The 23,156-nt window shown below is 39.5% G+C and overlaps 1 protein-coding gene across 3 annotated transcripts in view; it reads right to left on the bottom strand.

Annotated features, from left to right (window-relative positions):
* The window catches only part of PRRG1 (proline rich and Gla domain 1), a 30,955-nt gene that overhangs the window by 5,371 nt on the left and 2,428 nt on the right, over positions 1-23,156 (bottom strand). For 2 of the 3 annotated variants that reach the window (XM_048288871.1, XM_048288856.1), the window contains exons 2-3: positions 9,248-9,297; positions 4,894-5,054 (exon numbers count right to left, since the gene is read on the bottom strand). In XM_048288871.1, coding sequence (XP_048144828.1) covers positions 4,894-5,054; positions 9,248-9,257 — 171 coding nt within the window. In that variant the 5' untranslated portion in view covers positions 9,258-9,297. Of the gene's footprint in view, positions 1-4,893; positions 5,055-9,247; positions 9,298-13,076; positions 13,182-23,156 lie in introns of those variants that run through there. The other variant, XM_048288863.1, reaches the window with a different exon arrangement.

Raw genomic sequence — 23,156 nt, 5'->3', positions numbered from 1 at the left:
CCTCTTTTGATGTGAACCCAGGTCCAAATCATCTAAGCTGTGTCAGGTAACATTGGCTTCACACAAAGTAAGAAAGTCTGGGAAGATGGACTCTAAATACTTCTCTATACAAGGGTGCTCCTTGATGTGTGTTCCACAGTGAACCCCAAACTAACTGTTCTGAGTTTAGAAAAATGTATTTTGGGGAGAACTAACATTGAAAAATGCCATTAGCTGCACAACTGAGGGCTTTTGGGATCTCTGCATGATAAAACCTGGCAGAACCAAACACCTCATCCTCTCCCCACCAGACTACCAGGCAATTAAGAATACCTATTACTTTTGCATCTGGTTAGATTACAGCTAAATAGATTACTTAGTGGAACAAATAATATATTGTTAACTAAAAAAAGCAGAAACTGATTAATTAGGATTATGAAATGCTACTGTATGTACGGGGACCAAACTTCCCACATCCCTGTTCTGTGGCCTCAATGGCAGCAAAGAAATAAAATGGTACAACGTTAGTTTTTAAGACCAAAGTTGCAAAGACTTACTGAAAGTCATTAAATATACTGTGCAAGGATGTGTCATTTTAAAGACTCTCTGGAGGAGAAAGGTAGTTTTGATGAAAAAGAAGAAATCACACTTCTCCCCAGCAATCTATTTTGCATTGCAGACTGCAGAGGAAATGCACCTTCTCCGACAGAAGGGTAGTAAAGTAGTGACTGGTATTTTAATATTGTTTCCATGTTACTTCTAGGTCAGATCTATCTGCTGTGGAAAATGCCTCTGCATCTTCTTCAGAAAGCTGAAACAGCATCTCTCCTTGGCACTCTGCAACTTGGCAAAGCAGCAGAAAAGCTGTTCTGTTCTCCCAGAGTAGCAGGCACTTAGTGCAGAACAGGGTGTGTTGCTTTTGGGATGTTTGACTTGGTGATGTGACCAGACAGATGTATAAAGAGCTTAAACTAAGACTTTAAACTGCCTTAAGGATGAAAGTAGTTTAATGTCCTCTTTCATTTACATGCAAGGCAAGGAAAATTCAAGATGGTTTAGACTCCCCGGTCAAAAATTACTTTAGGTTTAACACTATCTTACAGAGACAGAGGAATAAAGTTCTGTGCAAGGTGAAAAACACTAAGAAAGAAACACTTGCTTATTCATTTAAAAAAAATTCTTTTAAATGTTCTTCTTCAGGGGAGAAGAAAAAAACAACCAACCAAAAAAACAACCCTGCAAAACCCCACCAAATATAACCTTGTTAGCATACTAGATCCCAGGTTTCCAGCTTGCATTTTTGCAAGTCAGATTTCCAAGAGAGGCACAAGGACTTTTAGTTCCAGACTGCCACAGCAACTGCAGGAAACCCATCCTTTAGGTTTGGGTTGCACAGCTGCCAAGCTTTCCCTCTGCTCTGCTACCCCACAGCTACACTGCAGAGTAAAGTGATGGTGCAGGAGGAGTACAAGACACCTGGTCAGAGTCAAATCCTGCCCAACAAAGCCACAGACAACTTGGATGAATTTGCAGTGTGAGGATTTGTACAAACTGCAGTGAAAAAGACCAAGAGGGGGAAGACTGAAAACTTACGAAGTAGCTGTAAAATTCATACAGAAAGTTAAAGAGTAATTTAGAAGCTGGAAAACTCACAGCACAAACATTCCACCCCCAATTGCTGGTCTCTTAACCTAATAACAGAAAAGACTTCCTGCTTGACAAAATTACTAACTTGTGATTAATGAAAAGGACACTTCAGTAATCATTTATCCCTGAGTGCTGTACAACCAGGAATACCAGGTGTAAAAGCCTTATAAGGCTGAAAAACTAAGTTAAGCAGGCCACATAATCAGATAACTGCAATGGAAAAGACTTAGAAAACATCTAACATATATTCCTGCCAAGAACTACTTTTCTGAATGTACCTTAGTGTTTTGGCAAATCCAGTTTGAAATAATAGAAAGGAATTCTCAAATGCATCCTGAAGACAATTACAGCAAAATTTGCAAGAATTTTGTTTCCCTCTTATTTGTAATACTTCTCAGAACAGAGTCAGTATCAGTCAACTGGATCTGAATGCTGAACCAAATAAGGGATCTGCAAGGAAGTCAGGAGACTCACACCCTCCTGAGAATTTCAGCAGAGGCCTTTACGACATTTGGCAGCACTGTCAGCCTCAAATGATCCTTTGTCAATTGCCTGACTTGTTTTAAAGGTGGACTGATAATAAGCCAGTCAGAAGACTGCTTGGTATTCGCCAGGCAGAGGGTGAGAACAGAGCAGTAAGGGGAAGTGAGTGCACCTGCTACACGCTTTCCTTCTGGTCTGCCCCCAGTTTCAAGTAGCAGGAAAAGATTCACCTCTTCTCTTCTGAGTATTTATCCAGCATCCGTAATTACACAGACTGACATTGGCAGCCTTACTCGATCACATCATTTTAGATCTGGTGCTGCCAAGTTTTGAGTTGCTTACTAAGCTTTTTAGCAGTAGTTTGTTTGTTTTGCTTGAATAAAGCAACACAGAGAGCTTTGCAATTTTTGCAACGCTTAAAATTCACAGGAAATTTGCAACAGGAATGAAAATCTGGGACTTCCAGCTTTTAAAATCTTCAAGCAATTTAATTTAAAAAAAGTGACTTAATGGAAATTAAATTAATACCAGTGCTACAACCACACTCAGGTACTTTGCACAGTAACCTTTGTATAAATCTTTGAGCCTCCCAACAACCTCTGACACCTGACCAGTGACCACATGCAGTACTGCCTGCAGGCTACAGGCACCACCAATGAACAGCTCTACAAGATCACACCTAGGGTTCACCTTATCTGTTAACTTCTCTCTGACAATAATCTTTAGAGACTGCTGAAAGAGTTCAAACACAAGCAGGCAGTGGTACTCTCCCAGATTTCACATATTTGTACCTCAAGAGCCTCCATTAGCCAAAGCTGATTCCTTTTAATTAATGGTTCCAGACTGATTAATCTTCCCTTCAGTTACATCACTGTTCTCTGAACCTATACAAGCTTTGAGACATCCTGTGGCACGGCAGCTCTACTAGCTGTGGTGAGGAGAGACTTCTACTGGCTTTGAACCTGCACCTTTCCAGTTTCCTTTGAGGCCCCTCTTATCTCTGCTATGAGAAGGATGGCAAGTCACTGACCTCAGCTCAGCCTTCATTTCACAGACATCATCACATATTCCCTGATTCAATTATTTTATGATCTGTTGTTGTTATACATGTCTTTCCATATTTTTCAACAATTGTCACATTTCTCTGGCCCTTCCTCACCTACTAATTTGCTTTTAAAGAGGGAGATGAGAGTTGTACACATTCAAGATGTGGGTAAACTCTCTATTTTGATCTCTGCTCCTTTACTTCAGATTCTTATAACTCAGTTTTTTTTTATCTGGTTTTGGCTTTGTTTGACTGCTCGGCTTTAAATTGAAGTCTTCATAGATTGAAATTGTGATCTTGTTCCTGAATTCAGTTCAGAGCCAATCATATATTATAATAAATGTTCCCAATTCCTCCACATGCACATTTGTCAACACAGAATTTCATACTCTATTTTACCCACAAAGAACTTCAAATTCTTCCCTGTTGGCTCTAGCCTAACATAATAGTTTTTTATCTTTATAATTAACTATATAGTTTTAAATAATAATTCTGAATCTGTCAAAACTCCCAAGCCTGTCTTGGAAATACTGAATGGCATGTATGCACATTTGACATACACAATGCTAATTAAAAACTCAGGCACCAAAAATAACTTGAGGGAACTACTTGATATTCTTTTAATATTACAAATCTGCATGTTGCAGACCTGCCCAGAAGACTGCAGAAAAACAAAGAAGCAAATGGACAAGATAAAAAATACAAAGATAGAGATTAGACAAAAAGTTACCATGAGATAAATAAGCTACAGACCCTATCTGACTTCCAGTCTATCTGTACTGTGAAAGCTTTGCTCCTGTGTTTCTCTGAATATACTGTATCATATTCCCAGTCTACTGCATCCATTCCCTTCCCCTGGGACACAGATGTTAAGTATTACTAAGTGGCTGTGTGGATGGATACTGCTGGGGGACAGTGCACTAAATAAAGCCCAAGTAAATGAGTCTGGTCAGGCACAAGTGCACATTAGCAGAGCCTGGCCCATTAGCAGCTCACCACAGCAGAACACAGCAGCCAGGGAAAAAGGATACAGTAGTGGAAATGGATAATAGGTCAGGACCTTATTGGAAGCTCCTTCACCACTTGTGGCAGAAAAGAAATGTAATTGTTTCTATTTTACTACTTCCTAAATACCTCTGCAAGGGAAATGCTAATTACCATAACATGTTCCTAAATGGGAGAAAGAAGCTGAAGTGAGAGACAACATGTTCAGGTTATGTTTTCTCTAGTGACTGGAACAAAAAGCAAAAATGATATTGTGTTAGAATTTTATACAAGTTGTCTCATTGTACACATTATTCTTAATTACACAATGAGCTATCATTAGGAACAGTCACAACAAGTCAAGTTTGGGAGGTAAAAAACACCTGTGTGCAGGCACTTTACAGCTTCAGAAAGAAGCAACTTTGAAGAGACACCACATGTCCTACAACTTCATTTTAATAAATCAGAAAATTCTCCTGCCAGCCTTATCCATCTCCCCAGGTATGACCCCCAACAAAAAGATGCCAAGAACTTAAAATGTCCACTATGCCTTTATACACTTATTTTTTGATGTAGAGCTCAGCCACTGAAGAGTGGAATGTGTCACCTGCGCAAATTTTGTGTCCTTGCCAGTACAATTTCCCTGTGCAAAAACCAAATCTAATGCAATGCTGGAAAACACACAAGCACTCAGCACACCCAAAAGTTTAGTATCAATACAGCCTACCCATCTTTACATACACAGCAAAACATACCGTTTTTTCCTCATTTTCAAATGCTTCTCTTGCTTCTTCATAGCTACAGATTTCTTCTCTGCATTCATGTTCTATGTCACCTTGCTTTAATTCTTCCAGGAAAGTGTTGGCTCTTGGGTATCTTTTTAACACAGAGTTGGCTTTGTCCTCTGTTAAGAACACTGCATAAGAAGAGGAGAGACAACAAAGGTCAATTCTAAAATAGATACCCAAAACCTCATGCTAGAATTGCTCAAAGAAAATATGCCTTTGAGAAAAAGTTTTTTCAAAGTCTTCCCCTTCATTTGATATGATAAAAAGCTTTTCCTAGTTTTGCTCACTGTTGTAAGTACTTGGGCCTACAATTTCAGTATCTACTGCTCAAATGTCATAAATGCAGAGACCTCCATTCAGCATCATAATCATGTGTGGTGTAACAAGACTGAAGCTGGTGCCCAAGAAGAATCCTTGGAAGAGAGAGGCACATGCTCAGCTCAAGCTGACACAGAACAAACAAATCCTGCTTGTCAACATCCAAAATGATATTTGCAACTGCCTGAGGGCAGCAGAGCCAGAATGCTCTGAAGTTTTTGATATAAATATTTATGACTATTACCCAGAGTCACAAACACCAGGCAGCTGCATTTATCAATGTTTAAGTCTGTAAGTTTTCTCAAGCAACTTTGAAGCAGACTTATTCTCTTCATTCCAGAAATCTCAACCATGAAATGGGTGCCCTTTTGAGGGTGTGGGGGGAAGTACCCTCTTTCTATTTTCTTGAACCATACAGAAAACCTCACCTTATTTGACGAATCAAATGAAACAATCCTAAAAGGCAACCAATGTTCTGACACAGGTATTCCTTATTTGCTTTCCTTAGTTTGCTGTTCAAAGAAGAGAGCTGGAAGCAATCTCTTTTCTTCTGATGTTCCAGCTTTCCATCAAACTCTGTCTCAATGATTTCTACGTAAGCAGTAACTGGAAACACTATGAAATCCATCAGACTGAATTACCCAGGAGGTACATCTGCAGTGCATGATGAAGGAATTCTCCAGCTATTTCAGGTCAGGAAGCAGGAACATCAAGTCAGTGCTACACTGTTCTTGGGCTCTCAGTGCCAGCAAGAGGGGATAATGATTCTGCCACACTAATGCATTTGTTGCACTTTCTTGGCCTACACAATCATTTGTGCATTGCTTCATTTACAGTTAGGCTGAAGGGTTTTGTTTCCCTCAATCATCTGATTTTTAATGTTATAAAAGGAGGACAGCAAGGAAACAAAGACAATCCCTGTGTCTTTGCTTTAGAAAGATGTGGTGGTATTTGCCAGCACTGATTAGCATAATTAGGCATAAGTAATTTCAACTTGTTTAGTGTCTGTGGTATACTATTGTAATGGATCTATGTGGCCAGGCTACAGGGGGTAGCTTCTGTGAGAAGCTGCTAGAAAATTACCCCATGTCAGGCGAGAAGCAAGGGGAGGAGGTGCTCCAGGTGCCAGAGCTGAGATTCCCCTGGAGCCCAAGGTGCAGACCATGGTGGAGGGGAGTGACAGCTTTGGGGGGCACTTGGTGTCCAGCCAGGTTCAATCAGTCACAACTTGGTTACAAATCATTAGAGAGTGATCTTCCTTTTGCAAAGGATTAAATGAAGATGCGAAGATTGAATTCCAAAACACCACTGACTCCTATGCTTCCAGCTGAATACATTACATACATGCATTCAAACACATTACACTGCTTGTGAGGATGCCAGGAGTACAGTGCATTCAACTCTGCAACTGCATCTACTGCAAATTTGGGTTTCTTCAGCACCACAGGTGAGCACATGGACATCTCCTATGGTGTAAGTTCAGTGACTAAATAACATAGAAATTAATATTCAGAAATCTCTTCAAAAAGGAAAGAAGATGGCTTTTTTCCACTTCCCACACAATTCCCCTCACTTCCCTCACGGCCTGAATAACTTGGTTTCTTTCATCCTCATGCCTCAGTGATCACCTCAAGGTGGTGAGCTGAAGAACTCATCCATGTCAGGAACGCAGCACACAGCCATGCCTGGGGATGAACTGCCAGTGCTTTTCCTACTTTCCCCAAATCCTTGTGGGCATTCTTGAAGGGAACAAGTGTCAGGCCAGACTCTCCTAAGAGTGTCCATATGTAGAGGCACTGAAGAGTAGATAATGCATTACAAATTAAGTTTTCCTTCCTCCAGCAGACAAAACCTAGGGAATTTCATTTCACGGATGGAATCCATCCCCAAAAAGAGCAATGAGAGAAATTATGACAGCTTTGTATGGGATGCAGAGGGAAAAGAAACACAGGAAAGGGCAGGTAGCTGAAAATACCCTGATTTGCAGATTCTGGCTCTCAGAAACAACATACAAATACTTGTTTCTACATGCACTTTCCAATTTGCAAAGAGAATAAAGGTTTAAAAGCTGGCATGTTAAGAAATATTGCATTTGATATATATTGGTATGAATTTCTAGGTAATACTTTAGTTTTCCAAAAGGAGCTATTCTGATTCAAAATGCATTCATAAAGAACAGCAAAATGTTAATTCTATTCAAGAACAGACAGTATATGACTATTTATACCCCCAAAGTTTTTATTTAACAACTCATATTCAGAAAGTCTGTCTTCTCTCACAATACAGTATAGAAAATGCACATTTCATAGAGACAAAGCCTGATGAGGAAAATAAACTACATCCCATATTAATTATGAATGTGTCCTATAAATAACAATCTCTGGCTAATCCAGACTAGGAATGCCTTTTGACCCTATAAAGCTGAAAAAAACCTGAAGTATATTAACTTGTTTGTTCTGACGAGACATTTTGAATGCTTTGCACGATCCTAGTGACTTCAAATCCTATTGAGAAGTCAATATAAATGTATCAAGGAAATAAAAACATGCTATCAAAATACAGGGATTTAATGAGAATCAGTCATGGCCTGATGAATCTTATAAAAAAAAGAAAATGGAACCGTATTGCAGAACCCACTTCGACTTCTTAGTATTCCAGGACCATAATTATGTAGATATTCAGCTATAGATGGATAGGAGTGTGCAAAAAGCCCACTTTGGGTTGGATGCCCACCTAGCTAAGCCACAGCATGGCTGAATTCACTGCAGCTGTTACTGTGGAGCTGAACATAATCAGGGAACACTTGCATGTGGTAAGAATAAAGGAATGAAGCAAGATAAGTCACTTTTTCACTTTGTTAAGGAGATCAACTAGCAAATACAAGAGAAAAGAAAAGTCAAAATTGTTGTTTTGACATTATGAAAGATACACACAGAAACAAATAATCTGAAGTCTCTTCTAGTTCCCCAGTTTTTGTATGATATAGATGAAGATATACAACTACCAAATTTAATGCATTTGAATACATTGTTTCTTCAGACATGCTTGTGCTCTGTATGTAACTGTAATAATTGGCTTTTACCAAGTTTTTATGTATCAGAAAGCTTCCAAGACTTAGTTTCATTTATTATTATTGAAGAGAACAATACAGTCAGATCAATTCATTACACATCCTCTGGAAAGCCTGCCTGCTACCCTAATAGTGAATGGATACTCTAGCAAGGTGAAATTCAATCAGAACCAGAGCCAGGCAAGGACACCAGAGGATAAATACATTGCAGCCTGCCAGCTGAAGCTGTCACAGGGGAAGAAAACAGGTTCTAGGTCTCTAGTGACAGAAGGGACAGGGATCAGCAGCGTGGGAAAAGTATTCCGAGGGACAGAAGTGCCGCTAAAGCAGAGCCCGAGGCAGCCTGAACACCAAAACCAGCTCTATTGAGACCATTATTGAGCTTCCTCTTTTGACTCCTCACCAACATTTAACCACACTAAAATCACTACTAAATAGTAAAAGTAAACATTTTAGCTCTAAATTTGAAGCTGCTGCTATTAAATTAGAATCTTTGTGTAGGTCATCTTAGTAAGTCCATTTGGTTTGAATAGGGCTGGAAGGAGAAAAATGATTTGTGCTTTTATTTACAAAGTTTAAAAAGTGACTTCTGCTCTGAGAATCTGGAGTTACAGAGACAAGCTTAAAAACAGGTAAAACTGAAGTACTCAAGGCTGCAAATTCAGCTTTGTGGTCTTCATTCTGCAGCCAGCTTTCAAAGAGCCACAATAAGTCTGCGATGATTTTTATGGTCTGCATGAGAACAGTTGCATGACTCCAGTTGAGCTCAGTGTGGGCAAAGATCTGTGTCATCTGTAACATCAAAGGCAGTTCAATGCCAGAGGGCATCTTTTTGTGCAAAGAGACTGGGATTATGAGCAGGGGAGAGTTTTGGGGTGTTACTGTCCACAGGAAACAACAGAGAATGCACACTCATCAGTAAATTAAACTTACCACTATCCATGGTGATTGCTGTCAAGGCAGGGAACTTGCAAATACCAAGTCTGTAAACAAAAGAGGAAACATCCTGTTGAGTTTGTGAATTACAATCAACTTGGACAAGTTTCTCTTGATTCCCACATACTGGTACAAATACATCAGTATTCGAAACTCCATGATCAAGATTAATCCCTCTTTTGACTTGTACCAGTACTGCATGCAGGTTAATTTCAGTAGTACAAGAATACTATCCAAGAAAAAGATAACCCTTGAAATGGTGAATGTTTAACATTTTTCAAGACTTTTCAGATTCAGAATATACAAAAATGTTAATATGAAATAAGAGGGTGTGTATAATTTTAAACAAAATGCAACCTGTTTTGCCTAAATGAACTTGAAAGGTATTACATTCTCCACTGTAATTACTTATACCTTAACTAAGACTTAAATTCACTCTGCAGAGATCATCAAGTCAACTCATTATCTTTAGTCTATAGATCAGATTTTTTGAAATCAGACTGAACATGGAAATTCATTCAGAGTCAGCTACTGATTAAAACAGGATGCCTCCATAAAGTTCAAGGGCAGAACAAGACCTGTGATTTGGCAAAGGAACTTGCACTACATGAGAGGATCCCAACCTGCCCTACAAGAACTTACATGTAGTTTGTACCTCATCTTGGAAAGAGAACAGAGAGGAGATGCTCTCAGTTGAGAAAGTGCCTGAAGCTCATTGCACCCACCAGGCATAGAGCCAGCAAGAACTGCATCTGGAGGCAGCAAGAGTAGTGCAGCTCCTTGGAGTCTTTATTGGTATGGGAAAAGTTAGGAAAATAAAAGCTTTCGGCAAAGTAAGAGCAACAGCCTAACCAAGTTAGTAGAACACCATGAGGTTAAAGGGACTTTTATTAATAAATTACCAACTCCTAAGGCTTAGCACCAGTCTTCAGAGGCCAGGTTACACATCAACATATCACACCACCCAGATGTCCTCACTTTCCATAAATCCAAACCCCCATAAGCAAACTTTTCTGTAAAAAAGGTTGGCTATGGCTGTTGTAATAAACAAAGAGGGAAAGTTAATGTTTCCAGCCTGGCCTGCCCAACACCGTAACTCGTCGTGCAAGAACAGAATGCAGTACTTGTACAGACTGCTGAGGTGAATGGTGCTCCATGAAGACATCCCAGCCTGCCAACAAAACTGTAGGATTGGCACTACAAGATGTAGGGTGAAGGAACAAACTGATTTTAAAGCAAGTTCATCAAATGTCTGTAAAGGCAAATAAATGTGAGTAAAGAGCAGACATTACAGCACTCTGAAATCTCACCACCATAGAGTTTAGCTTGTTGTTACTAAGTATTTAAGGTTGACAGAAACAATGGGCTAATTTTTTTTTCAGAATATATATAAAACCTCTTTTAATAGCCAGAAGTTTTCTTAGCAGACTACTCTATGCCAAAACAAAAGACCTTTGCCCTTTGCTTCTTGAATAAAAATAAAATTAATGTCATTTAATGATTAGTCACGTTGTCGCAACCCAAGTATCTGTGATGAAGAAATTGCTAAAGTTATTTTAATAAACAGGCCACAAAAGATTTGGCTAGTGGTCTAACTATTCTCTTTACCTATTACATCATTATTTTCTTTTGCCATTTATTACCCACCAGTTTCAGACAGCTGGTTTAGCAACAGCCTCCAAATAAACACACATCAATAGAAGAGGCAGCACCCAGGAGTGCTCCCTTGCTCTGTTAAGTGGTAGCAGTGCAGTGAATTAAACATACCTTCCTATGCTTCCCCTCTCAAATGGGGTCATTTTTTTTGCCAGAAATTTCAGTTAGTCTTTAATGTTTCACCCTTTAAACACAACTTCGGTGTGGATTTCTACAACATTCAAAAAAAATACCAAAAACAAAACCAAAACCAACACCAACCAAACAAACCAACCCAAAACAGAAGCCAGGCATCCACATCCATGAGTCACAACTGCTCTGATGGCTCTGCCTATTTGGAACTGTGCTGGGAAAAAGGGGACTTGGTGCCTCCCTGCTGCTATGGCATGTTTTCCACCAGGAGCAGAGTAAGTCACTGCCTCTGCCTTGGCACCTAGCACTAGGTACTTGGCATATCATGTTCTCTGGGAATCAACGTCACAACACCGACATACACAGATTGGGAAACTGGGGAAAACACATGAAGGAGGAGAAAAAAGAAAATGCAGAAGGCAAAACATCTTTTAATTTCTTCAAAGGCAGTTATATTAGGAGCTAGTGACAAAAGAAAGATTTGCTGAAGTGGCTGCAAAACACAAAATTACGTTTCTCTTTACGTCCTCTACCCATAGAAAGAAACAGTATGAACTTCTCTAGGAAATATCAAATACAGCTTTTCAGTCAATGGCTGTAGTGCAGAAACTTCCTTTCATCAATCCACATTAGATTGTTACAGCAATTACAAGTATTTAGAGCTCCCTGGAACTACTTATGCCCATTCTCCGACAAACGTGTCTTTCTATGCTCTCCTGACTTTCCTCTCAAACTTCTTCATTTCCAAGTTCCCACAACTCACAGCTTCCTGCTATGACAGCCAAAAACCTACAGGGCTAGAGGTTGATTAAAGACATGGACAATGGCTGCCCTGCCACTAGATGGACATTTCACTCATGGAACAGGCTCTCCCACTGCACAGGAACCGCTTGGGTCTTTGCCCTCTATTAACTGTCCCTTCCCCTAAAGGGAAGGAGTTTAATTCTACTTTGGTCCTCTACTCTGACACTCTTGGTTCAAACTGACTAAATAGTTCAAAGGTGGCTTGTAAGAAGGGGTTGAACAAAGAAAAGCACGAAAATCATTTTTACTGTCATAAGCCAGCTAATAAAGCTGAAGAGGGCAGGTCACACCACAGGAACAGCCTGACTTGCTACTGACTCATTTATTCCTCTGCCCAACTCTTTACTTAGTTTCCTGCTTTTAAGTCTTCACAAACCTTACTGGAACCTACGATGGCCCTGTGGTGTCAAAGCAACCTTTTTCTTTTCTATACACAAATGCAAGAACAAACACACACAAGCCCCATACCCCCGACAGTATGTAAATATCACCAGTATTTGTTGTTTCATGAATCCCTCTTCTATCCATCTTCTATAAGGTTATGCATCACACAGATATGTGACAACACGATGAACAGCTGTATAGCACTATACTCATGCTGAGTGTCCAATTCTGAGTTAATGGCAGCTGATAGATCCAACCAACACATGACCTTTCCTGACTGCCTGGCTTGGCTGTCGGTAGAACGGTTAAAAAACAAAACACAGAAGAATAATCCACACACTTCTAGTAGGAACTATAATGAAACACTGAGTTTTAAAGCCCGTGAGACAGCCCAGGAGACACACCAACACCACCCCTGCTATTTACCAGCACTACCCTGCTCACCAAGAAAGGGCTGCAGCCTCTTACCAAGGAGAAACATCTTGCATGCAAGTTTAAGGAACTAATATTGAAGTAACAAACCAAGGGGTACATTTCTTTCCACAACTAACCTAAATATTTTTTTTTTCAATTCTGAAAGTACCCAAATCTTGAATACACTATCTATAAGCATAAAGCATAGAATATTTGTATACACATTTCCAAAGGTGGTAATCATATTCTAGCAGTGGCAATCTCTTAAATAGGGAAGGTAACTAATTTCAGCATTAAAAGCTGTTGTCTTAAGACAGTGTTTCTGCAAGATTTTGTTGCATTTATTAAGATAACCATCTTTGGCTGGCAGGCACACACCTCTTCCGGGTACATTTCCTGACTCCGAGTTTAAAGGCAACTTGTGTGCAGCACGTACCATTAAAGGACAGAGGATCCGATTGAGGGCACACAAACTGCCTGCACTGTTCTCACTCACTGTCGTGTGTTCCAAGGGCACAGAACATCGAGAACAAAGCGAGTCCTTAAGCAGAAAGAGAAGGGAAAATAAGGCTAATATAAAGCAGCAGCAGGATTTTTCCTCACTTGGTTTCTCCCCTGCTGTGTTAAAAGGGACTTAAAATACTGCAAGGCCCCTGTTCTTCTCTCAGCTGGGGAGGGATGTGCATGACAGTGTCCGAGGAGGGAAGAGGCTTTTTTTCATTCTGCAACAGAACTCTGACAAGTGATACAGCTGCTAACTTCAGTTTTGTAATCTGTACTATTCATGAAGCCAAAGAGCTACATAATTTCTTAAAGTTATAAATATTTAGGTTCTTCTGGAGCTTTCTATGAAAGCAGGTCCATTCCAGGGACACTATTAACTGAAACATCAGCAGACATTCAGTCTAAAAATAAACATCCCTGTTCTAGCCCCTCAGCCCCAAACAAATACAACAACTGAAATACTCCTGGGGGAAGTTTGTTTAGAAGAAATATTTAAACATTTTCAATCTGACTTCCAGTGTACCTATTTAATTATCTGACAGCAATGCATTCACAATGCATTATGTGCCTACCTAAAAATCCCACTCTCACCACATGTCTTTTATATGCTTGGAAAAAATGTTACAGAAGACTACAGTTTCACTTATTGCTATCTACCTGCAAAGAGTTTTCTCCCCAGGAAAAGCATACCAAAGAATTTACATGGATTCAAATGCTGGAAGAATAGATTGGTTTTTCCCTGAACAGAAATTTCATAGGATATGGGAGAATCCTGTATTTATTAAGTTTAGTTTGCTTGCAACAGCAAGGTTTTCCAGGGAATTTGGTGGGAATAAAGAGGGATGGAACACCTTGGAAACTATCAGAGAAGGATGCAAAAAATTTATCCCACCTCAAACTACATGGGGCCAGAATAAGAGTAAAACAGAGAACTGAAAAACCTTCTGCTTTGTATATGCTATTTGATCACAGCATTATAAAACATCATCATTAATTTAAGCATCTAAAACCACAGACCAGATCACTAAGAGGAACCTGTACTTAGCAGACTGCCACTGCACCCTAAACCCAGTGAAACAGATCATTACTCACAGAATGAGCATGCACAGGGCACAACACCACCCTGTTAGCAGAGAGAAGGAAGCTCCTCATGACTGCAGCTGGACAGGACTGCAGCTGGAGAGTTTGAGCTTCTGCCTCAACTTCATTATCCCTTCTTCACTCTGTGTTTTTTGTTCTGTTTAAGCTGTGGCAATATTCTGGCTGGTTATTTTCTGGATACTTCCAGGGGTTCAAAGGCGGAATTGCTACAAGCTAAGCTATCTCTTCCTTCCCCTCCCTTTCAAAATCAAACAAGAACATTCTCCCGATACATCTTGGCGAGCAGGACACTTGGCAGGAGAAGTAATAAAACTCTCTTTACAGAAAGGGAGAATTTTGGTGGATTGCATTGTTTTAAAACTCCTGGGGACCATGTGGGGCAGTTCCTGGGAGGCATAATTGAACACGTACATAACCATCTGTGTGGAAACCAGAATTCCACAAATCCTCAAGAGACCATGCCTTTCCGAGCAGCCTATACAGTAGAATTTCACACACCTCACTCTTCTGTAAGCTACTGACAGAAGGCATTGCTTTAGGTTAGACAATCTCCTATGCCTCGGGAATTCAAATTCAGAGTATTTAACTTGATAATCCATTGAAGTGTTGATATAACAATAACCGGTTCCTCTCCTTTTTCAAGCAAGAATGATGCACAATTAAATAAAGCTTTCACAGCAGGATGTGCTTTTATCCTGATTTTGTTTGGGCACAAAACTGATACTATGTCACTTATCTATTCCACATTCTGCTCCTCCCCCAATACCTTTCAACTAAATCTGACACTGAGACTTCTTCTGTGCTCCCACACATTTTCCACAAAAATCAATGACCAAGAAGAACAGAGAAAGTTCATTAATGCTCTCACTGAAGTGAAGACGCGTTTACCAATTGCAGCAGTATCTCAACAGTCACAGTGCCTTTGGCAGCTGGAAATCACTATCCATTTTGCCAGCAAAAAGAGGGCAGTTAGGAAGCAAACACCATGTCCAGGACCAGCTACAGCTCCACAGCTCTTTGCAAGGGGGCAACTCAAGTAAGTTAAAGAGACAAGAACAGGGAAAGAGCACTGCCAGCACATGCGAGATGTCAGAACATTGTGATTTGGGGTAGCAGCTGGATAACAAGGACAAGCATGTTAGGGAATTGAGGGGAAGTCAGGTTAATAGTGGGAAAGGTGAAAAGGTAACAGAGACAGGAACACAGCTTCACTATAGATCTGGTGCTCCCTGACCTAATTAGTGTTTGGGTGCCAGCTGACAAATCTAACTTGTCAGCCACTTGGATATCATCTATTGTAACTTAGGCTTGAATAGCTGGACTCTTTATATGAAGCAATTACACTGGCCATGAATAATAACTTCTAAGTGCATAATAATTATCTCTATCCATGACTACACTCACATTAGCTAGGAATGCAGAGCACTAGGAGTGCACCTGAAGAGCAAAACAGTTGGTGCTGAGGACCCAACACTTACACAAAAGAGGTCAAGAATTTTACTTTTGGGGTAGCTCTATTTTGCTTTCATGAGCTGAGCACTGTCTAGCAGTGGGACTGCAGCTCTTGGAGTTTATCCTGGTTTACCTTCATCCAAAAATAGCTCAGTCTGAGTGTTTTGAAATGTTTCTGCAATGCAAACCAAAGCACAGTAAGTGGTGACAATTGGGAGATTCCTAATCTGAACCAAAATGCTACTGCAGATACACTCAACAGGCACTGTATGAGCACACTCACAGCAGTAAGAAGCTAAGGAAGGAAGATCTATATAAATGATTCCTCAGTAAAGAGCCCAAGGTTGTTATGGGGTGATAGTGAATGTTTGGGAAGAACTTTCTGTGAAGCTACAAAATTACTCTGATAAATAAGTTGACAAAAACAAAGGTAATGTGAAGCTCTCCCTCAAACTAAAAAACAAACCAAACAATAAAACCTCTCAAAAATAAAAAATCTCACCACAGTCAAAGAGATTTCTGAAGCAGTCTATATGCTTGTCTCTTGTCTTCAAAAGTTATGTTCTTGGCATGGAAATTAAATACTGCTAATACACAGGACACCATAGGGTCCAGTCTAAGGCTAAAAACCTGAAATACAGGAGTGGTTTCTCAGAAATACCACAAAAAGAGACACAGAGAGACAGCTAATCCAGGAATTATGAGACAACCTAGCCAGCCCTCACCTCCCCAAACAAAAAAAGCACCTTCTTCCTTCCCCCCCCCCCCCCGCCAAGGACTGGAAATTGGCAGTTACAGACTAGAAAATTAACATCCAGTTCAAGATCACCACTACCGATATTTTCAATAACTTCCTCTCCAAAATGTTACCAGCTTCTAAAATCATAAAGTAACACACAAAGTCAATACATAATAAGCCAGAGAAAGTACACAATCCCTTTGCTACACATTTACAGGTGGCTGAAGTGTTAAATGATGTATTGATAAAATCCTATGTTATACTAGTAAAGTGACAGCTGCTTATTGAATATTTATCATGTATTTTTTTAAATTTATACTAAGATAAAATAATCAATGGACCCGCTAGAACTTTTTAAGAAAAAAACCCACATGAACCCACATCTACAGTATCAGAATGCTGCAGAATGTTTTCTTTACAGCATGTTTTCACTCACAGCTTCCCTAAATTAGGAGCTTTGAACGTGCAATCATTTTATTTTCCTCCCCTATTCTGTCCCTGTTTTCATACAAATGAAACATTTGCATCTGTTCTGCAGATTATGAACAAGCCAACTTTGATTTTGTAGTTCAGACCATCTCCTGATGCTTTACAGACAACAAACTGAGGAATAGCCAGCAGCTCTCAACTTCAGCTGAAAATTATATTGTATATGGATTAAAAATTACATATTGCTATTTATTTGGAAAGAAGAAAAATATCCTTTGTGTTTAAATCATCAGTGTATAACAAACCTCTCAGTTCAGAGAAGACAGACATTCAGCTGATCTAACTGTAACACCTGCAACTCATTGCAGCCAACCATTACTTCTCACATGAGAAACTGGAGGGTATCCACTGTCCTCAGCTGACACATGTAAATAAATCAAAGGACCTGAAATTTCACATAGTGTGTAATTAATGGAACTTGCTGCCATAGGATGCTGTTCAGGAAAAAAGTAGAAATAGATGAAAACAAATAAAAAGGGAATCAATAAATGAGGGTGAGATTTGGTGATTACTGGAACACAATTCTTCAGATGTAGCTTTTATTGGTAACTACCTGGCTGTAAAAGGAGAGAAGAAGTCCAGTGCCCAGTACAGAATGGGTAACTACATCCAGTTCCTCTCCAAAGTGGTTTAAAACTGGATTAGGACCAGGGGAGTAAATACCAGCACATAACACCATGACAAAACCAGAAATTGAGTTGACAGATGGCAAGTGGTCTCTTTAAAGATCCTACTCCCTACCTACAATCACCCTTTCACACTGCCTCTGGTCTCCCTAATCAACACATCAAAGCATTCAGGATAAGTAGAAAGTAGAGTACAACAGTGTTTTCTGCCTTTTAAAAGCATATATAGGTTAGGTAGGGAAGGGAAAAAAAAGTAGAAGTACTACCTTAATTTTAGATCATACCTTCCAGACATGAGAGAGAAGGGCCAAAGAACAGTCTATGGGTACAGTCCATTCACAAAAGTGTAATTTCATTGCAGGTACAGTGTTTGTCCGTTCAGAAAAGGTCACAAGATCAAAGCTAACAAGGTACCTTTTATCCTGCTCTGAAACTCCTACAGATACTTTCTTCCCCAACACAGCTTATAAAGCAAAACCATGACCCAAGTGTCACCAATAATACCTTTACAGATTTTCCAATAACGCAAACTGGTTGTACAAGATTCAGCCTCCAACTGCATTAATCTGAATCCAATATTCAAGTCTGCTGTTTTCACAGAAAAAGAGAGACCTAACAATTCCATACATTTGAAAAAGGTTTTCCTCAACTCACTGAAGTTTTTCTTGGAATTATTACAATATTGTGAAAGGCAAGCAGCAATAGCTACTTCTAAAAATCAGTTTCCCTCCAAAGTACCAGTATTTTTCAAGCAGCTATTAAAAAAACCCAGAAAGAGTCTAGATCTCAGAATGTGCATTTTTGCAGTAAAAAGAAACCTGGATAATTTCACACTGGCATCTTTATTTTGCATGCAATAATTTTATAGCAAACATAAGACTACTACTTCATGAAGTTTATTTTGTTTTTCTGTGATGAGGCAACATTCTGCCCTGTACAGCAACTGCATTTAGCACTTGTTTTGTAGGCCAATGTCTAACACCCCACTTAATTTAGAAAAATTAACCCCAAACCAATAAAAAGTAATTCCTTTGTGAACTACTAAACTAAGCTACAGAAATGTGCAAACAAAGCCTTCTCTTCCAAGTATTCATGCACCATCAGCATGCTTTAATATAAATTTCCACCCTGCCTGTCCTCCCCTGAAGCAATGCATATATGACAACATTTCAGAGAATGTTTTAATAGGATTTTCCAGTCAACCAAAAATCAAATTGCAGACAAGTTATGAAAGAGTCATAAACACATATTTCATCTTATTGAATTATATGGTACCTAGGCAAAAGATAATGAGGCACAACTGCTTTAGAGATTTTATTAAGTTTTCTGTCACACTGGGGAATTGCAAAGAGAGTGCATACAGAAAGTTGTACACAAGAGTCCAGAGAGCAGCTGAAGTAAAACAGAAGGGTAAAAAGCCCTACAAACCAGGAAAAAAAAATAATGTAAGTTTTAAATACTAAATACTCTTACTTCCCTCTCTCAACACCCACATCCATTATTCCTCACATCACCTTCACCTGAATTTCCAAATATGTGAAGACGTACACATTATTTTACTGCATTGCACTTGATTGCACCTACACACAAAAGTACTCCAGCTCATTTACACTTTTGGGGTATAGTAAAACATGATGTTTTGGCTTCAGCCTTGAAGAAGAGTCAAGGAAATTCTCCTCCTTTCCAACCACTGCCACCCACCCTTTCCCGGGGATCAGACCCCCGATGTGGATGATGCAGTTCTGTGCTCTGCACTTCAGCTTTGTCCCTCACCCACTGACCTCCCTCCTCCTCTGCCCCTCTGCTCTCCAGGGCAGCCACAGAAAGGAAATATGAACTTTCCAGACTGTATCTCCCACCAAAGTCAACCTCTCAGGGAGCTAGTTTTGCATCCCTTGTGACCTCTAGTCCAACAATTTTATTCACGGTCCCTTCCAAACGACTTCTATGGAGCAGTAGAAATCCTTAAATTCATGGAAGTTTTCCTAAAGGAAGCACACTGGTCTAGAGGATGGAGGCATTCTGAACATCATAACTGGAGAAAACACTGGAAGATGAACTAGCATCTAATTCAAACAGTCATTTATGAAGAAATAAGGATCACAGTAAAGCTCTAAATCACAACTGATCAATCATGCAGCATAAATGCATACCTACCAGTATCAGGTCATACTTACAAAGAATTTTTTTGTACTTTCAAGCATTGTAAAAACACTAGAGCAGCTCCCAAAACTAAACCAATAATTCTACTGTTGATCTTCTCCTCCATATGAAGTGACAGAGTACAACACCCATTCTGCCTGAGTAGGAAGCACAAATTGCACATAACAAAAACAATTCAGAGTACGTTCACATTGACGTTCCTAAAACTCACATGCCAAATTAATGTGTCAAATTTGTGTGTGCAATTATATGTATTTGAAGATGTAATTTATCTTAGTTGTATCAAAAGCATACACAGAATTAAAATGAAGTTAGCTGTTGAAAACTTCATTCATAACTGACAGATCCTCTACAGAATCTAACATGTCTAACATTTTGTTCTTGGAAGATTTAAAAGGGTATTCCCCTATTACCCCACAAAGCTGAACACCTACTCCACCACACAGAAAATGTGGAGGAGTCTTCTAATGCAAAAAATACACCACTGATATTTTTTAGGTCTGGTAATTCATTCACATATGTTATATGCTGCAGAAGTCATTGGAGACATGCTGTCCATCAGCAGGTGCATCTCCACCTTTGGTATTTCTGGTGTAGATCACTTGACCCACACAAAAAGTTTTGTAGAACCATAGAGCAGCCCAGGCTGGAAGGAATGTCAAAAGATTGTCTGGTCCAACTTTTTGTGGGAAAGGAAGCCCTGATGAGTTTATCCAGCACCCTGCCCAATTGCAAAAAAACCCCTCTAGTTATGGGGACTCCACCATGTTCTTGGGGAGGGTGTTCCAGTGAATGATTGATCACATTGTAAAAAATTTCTTTCTTCTATTGAGATGAAAACTTTGATCAAACCTTTGCCAAAAGTTCCTAACAAACAGCCATAGTGAAAGTGCTTTGATACTTCCATTTTTGAGAACTGCAGATCTGATGAGCTTGTAGTTGGGCACTTCTTTACAGTTCACCCTAAGCGGCCTTTTCATAAAAGATGAGTTTGTTCACCTTCTCACTTTCTCGCTTGTTTCAAAATAAAACAGATCAGCTCCCTGATGCAGTTGGCTGCAGAACACCAGGGAAGCAGTCAAAATGCAAAACCCAGCAAGGATGGAGTGGAAAAGGAAGAACTCGTGTTTTCAGGCAGTGACAGAAGCTTAGACCAATTAAGCCGCTTACGCAGCCGCACATTCAATAGGCCAAGCCTTTATTTTGCTGCTGCCCACAGCTCTGACAACCAACAGCAGCAAACAGAAAATAGCACAGTGAGTCCATTCCATTCCTGATACTCAGATCTGCTCAGCAGTATTGAAATAAAATATCACAGACTGAGCTCATTTCAGCTGCCATGGGAGAAATCTATACGAAAGCCAGCAGGAGATTTAACTAATTCTGACAATGAAACCTCATTTAACCCTTCCCCACTCCCCATAGCCATGAGAATAGAGACTAGGGACAGAACGACAAACAGAAAGTTGTTTCTCCTCCCAGGTTTATTTAATAAATAGTTTGAAGAGTTACAGTCTGCAAATAAAAGCTGAAGAATGGACACAAGGTCAGTAAACAGCTCACTGATAAACTCAGAGATACAGCCAGGTGCAAAAGTTCACATGTCTGATGAAGCCACTATTTCTGAATTTTCCGGCTAGGATTTCATAAACTGCCTTCACACCGGTGACCTAACAAATTCTCGCTTTTTGAGTCATTCTTCAATGCCAAGTAGGAAACATTTTAAAATGCAGCTACTTACAATAAATATTACAGTTTAGACAGTTAAGCAGTTAATTTAGCGATTGGGATTTTAATGAAGAATTGCTGTAAAGTGAATCTTGAAACCAGTCCATCCATTGTTATACTACAGGAAAACAAAGAGCTCAGCAACACAGGAATATCCAGAATTACCACAATTCTTGGCGTAAACAAACAAACAAAAAAATCTCACCCACCCTAGAGTTCTGGCAAATACAGATTTTCTGCAGTTTCAAGTGATACAATGAATACTTCACTACGACAAATTACTCCCATCCTACACTTCACATGGTGTCTGGATTTTAGCTTGAATGTCACTTAATCTGACCACTCTTGGAGTAATCATATTGGTACAGACTAACCACTAAAATGAAAAACTGGAAGTATGTCAAGTATTTTCAAACATGATATGCTACCTTTCAAAAGTAATTTCAGAAGCACATGAGAATGCTGATTCAAATACTTTAAATGAAACACTACACTGAGCAGGTAAAATGCACAATGAAATGTGTAAAATGCAAGGGATCTCAAAGATCTTTCAAGATGCAATTGCAGGATAGTCTCTCTCTCCCTCATGTAAAGACATCTATGCTCAAAAAAATAATCTGTTTACACAAAGCAGCATTCCTGGTTTGAAAATGGGCAACACTTCTTGAGCTACTACATTATCCAGGAGTCTCAGCCTCGGATGCTAACTCCAATATATTGGGCCGTGCAAATGTATTTCTTCCCTGATTTTATAAATGTAGTTCTGAACAGACGCCTTTTATTTAAAGTTATTTTACATAATGATTGTACATTATTAAAAATAAGCAACAGCCTGAAATAGGCACAAAAGAGCTCTCAACAGATGAGTTTTCTTAGCAAGCCAAAATCCATGGTGTGATTTTAGGTAGCTGGCATGCAATTTCTTTAACTTTCAGTATGAATACAGGCTTTGCTTTTGAAATGTAGCTATTCTAATAATAGTATTCAGCAATCTTGATCAAAACACATATTACTTGATAATCAGCACCATCAAAATTGTTAGCAAGAGAAGAATGGGTTAAGTGTATTTCAGACTTCACAAACGTGTATCAAATTTTACTTAACAAGAATCAGTAAGACAAGCAAAGGCAAACAAGGAAAAGGCTGGGTATCGTCAGATTAGATTTTACAAGATCAAATAGTTACCAACATCTGAACTCAGCTGGCAGGAGAACAGACGAGCCATTAGGTCATTCAGGCCACTCCTTTGCCAGCTCTGTAGGGTTCTCTACTGCACACTGCAAGTGCTTTTGTTTATAAAGTGGAAGGGGGAGAGGAAGCAATGGTGGGGAGAAGAAAATGGATTGTCTTTGGAGGCTGAAGCAAAACAACCATTAAAGAAACACCAGCCAGACCAGAAAGCATCCTGGAAACACAGCTGACGGGAATTCATGAAAGAGCAAGATGAAAACCAGCAACCAAGTTCAGGATTGAGCTGAGAAACTGAAAGCAAAAGCTTTTAACAGGATGGTGCAAAAAAAAAAAAAGAAATTAGAATTCTTGCCTATAGGAATCTGGTGTTACTTGGTGAGTAAATGGGAAGAAATTTATTGGAATAATAGCAGAGGGGCAAAATGGATTAGTTTTTTCCCAGTACTCAAACTTGGGGTAAGTGGTACCAACCACATCTCTTGTTCCCTGCCTGTCCAGCTGTTTCTAAGAGCCAGGTAAGAAA

Source organism: Corvus hawaiiensis, chromosome 2 (assembly GCF_020740725.1).
Source record: "Corvus hawaiiensis isolate bCorHaw1 chromosome 2, bCorHaw1.pri.cur, whole genome shotgun sequence".
Taxonomy (NCBI): Eukaryota; Metazoa; Chordata; class Aves; order Passeriformes; family Corvidae; genus Corvus; species Corvus hawaiiensis.
Note: the sequence above shows the minus strand (reverse complement) of the source record. Positions and strands in the feature narration are given on the sequence as shown.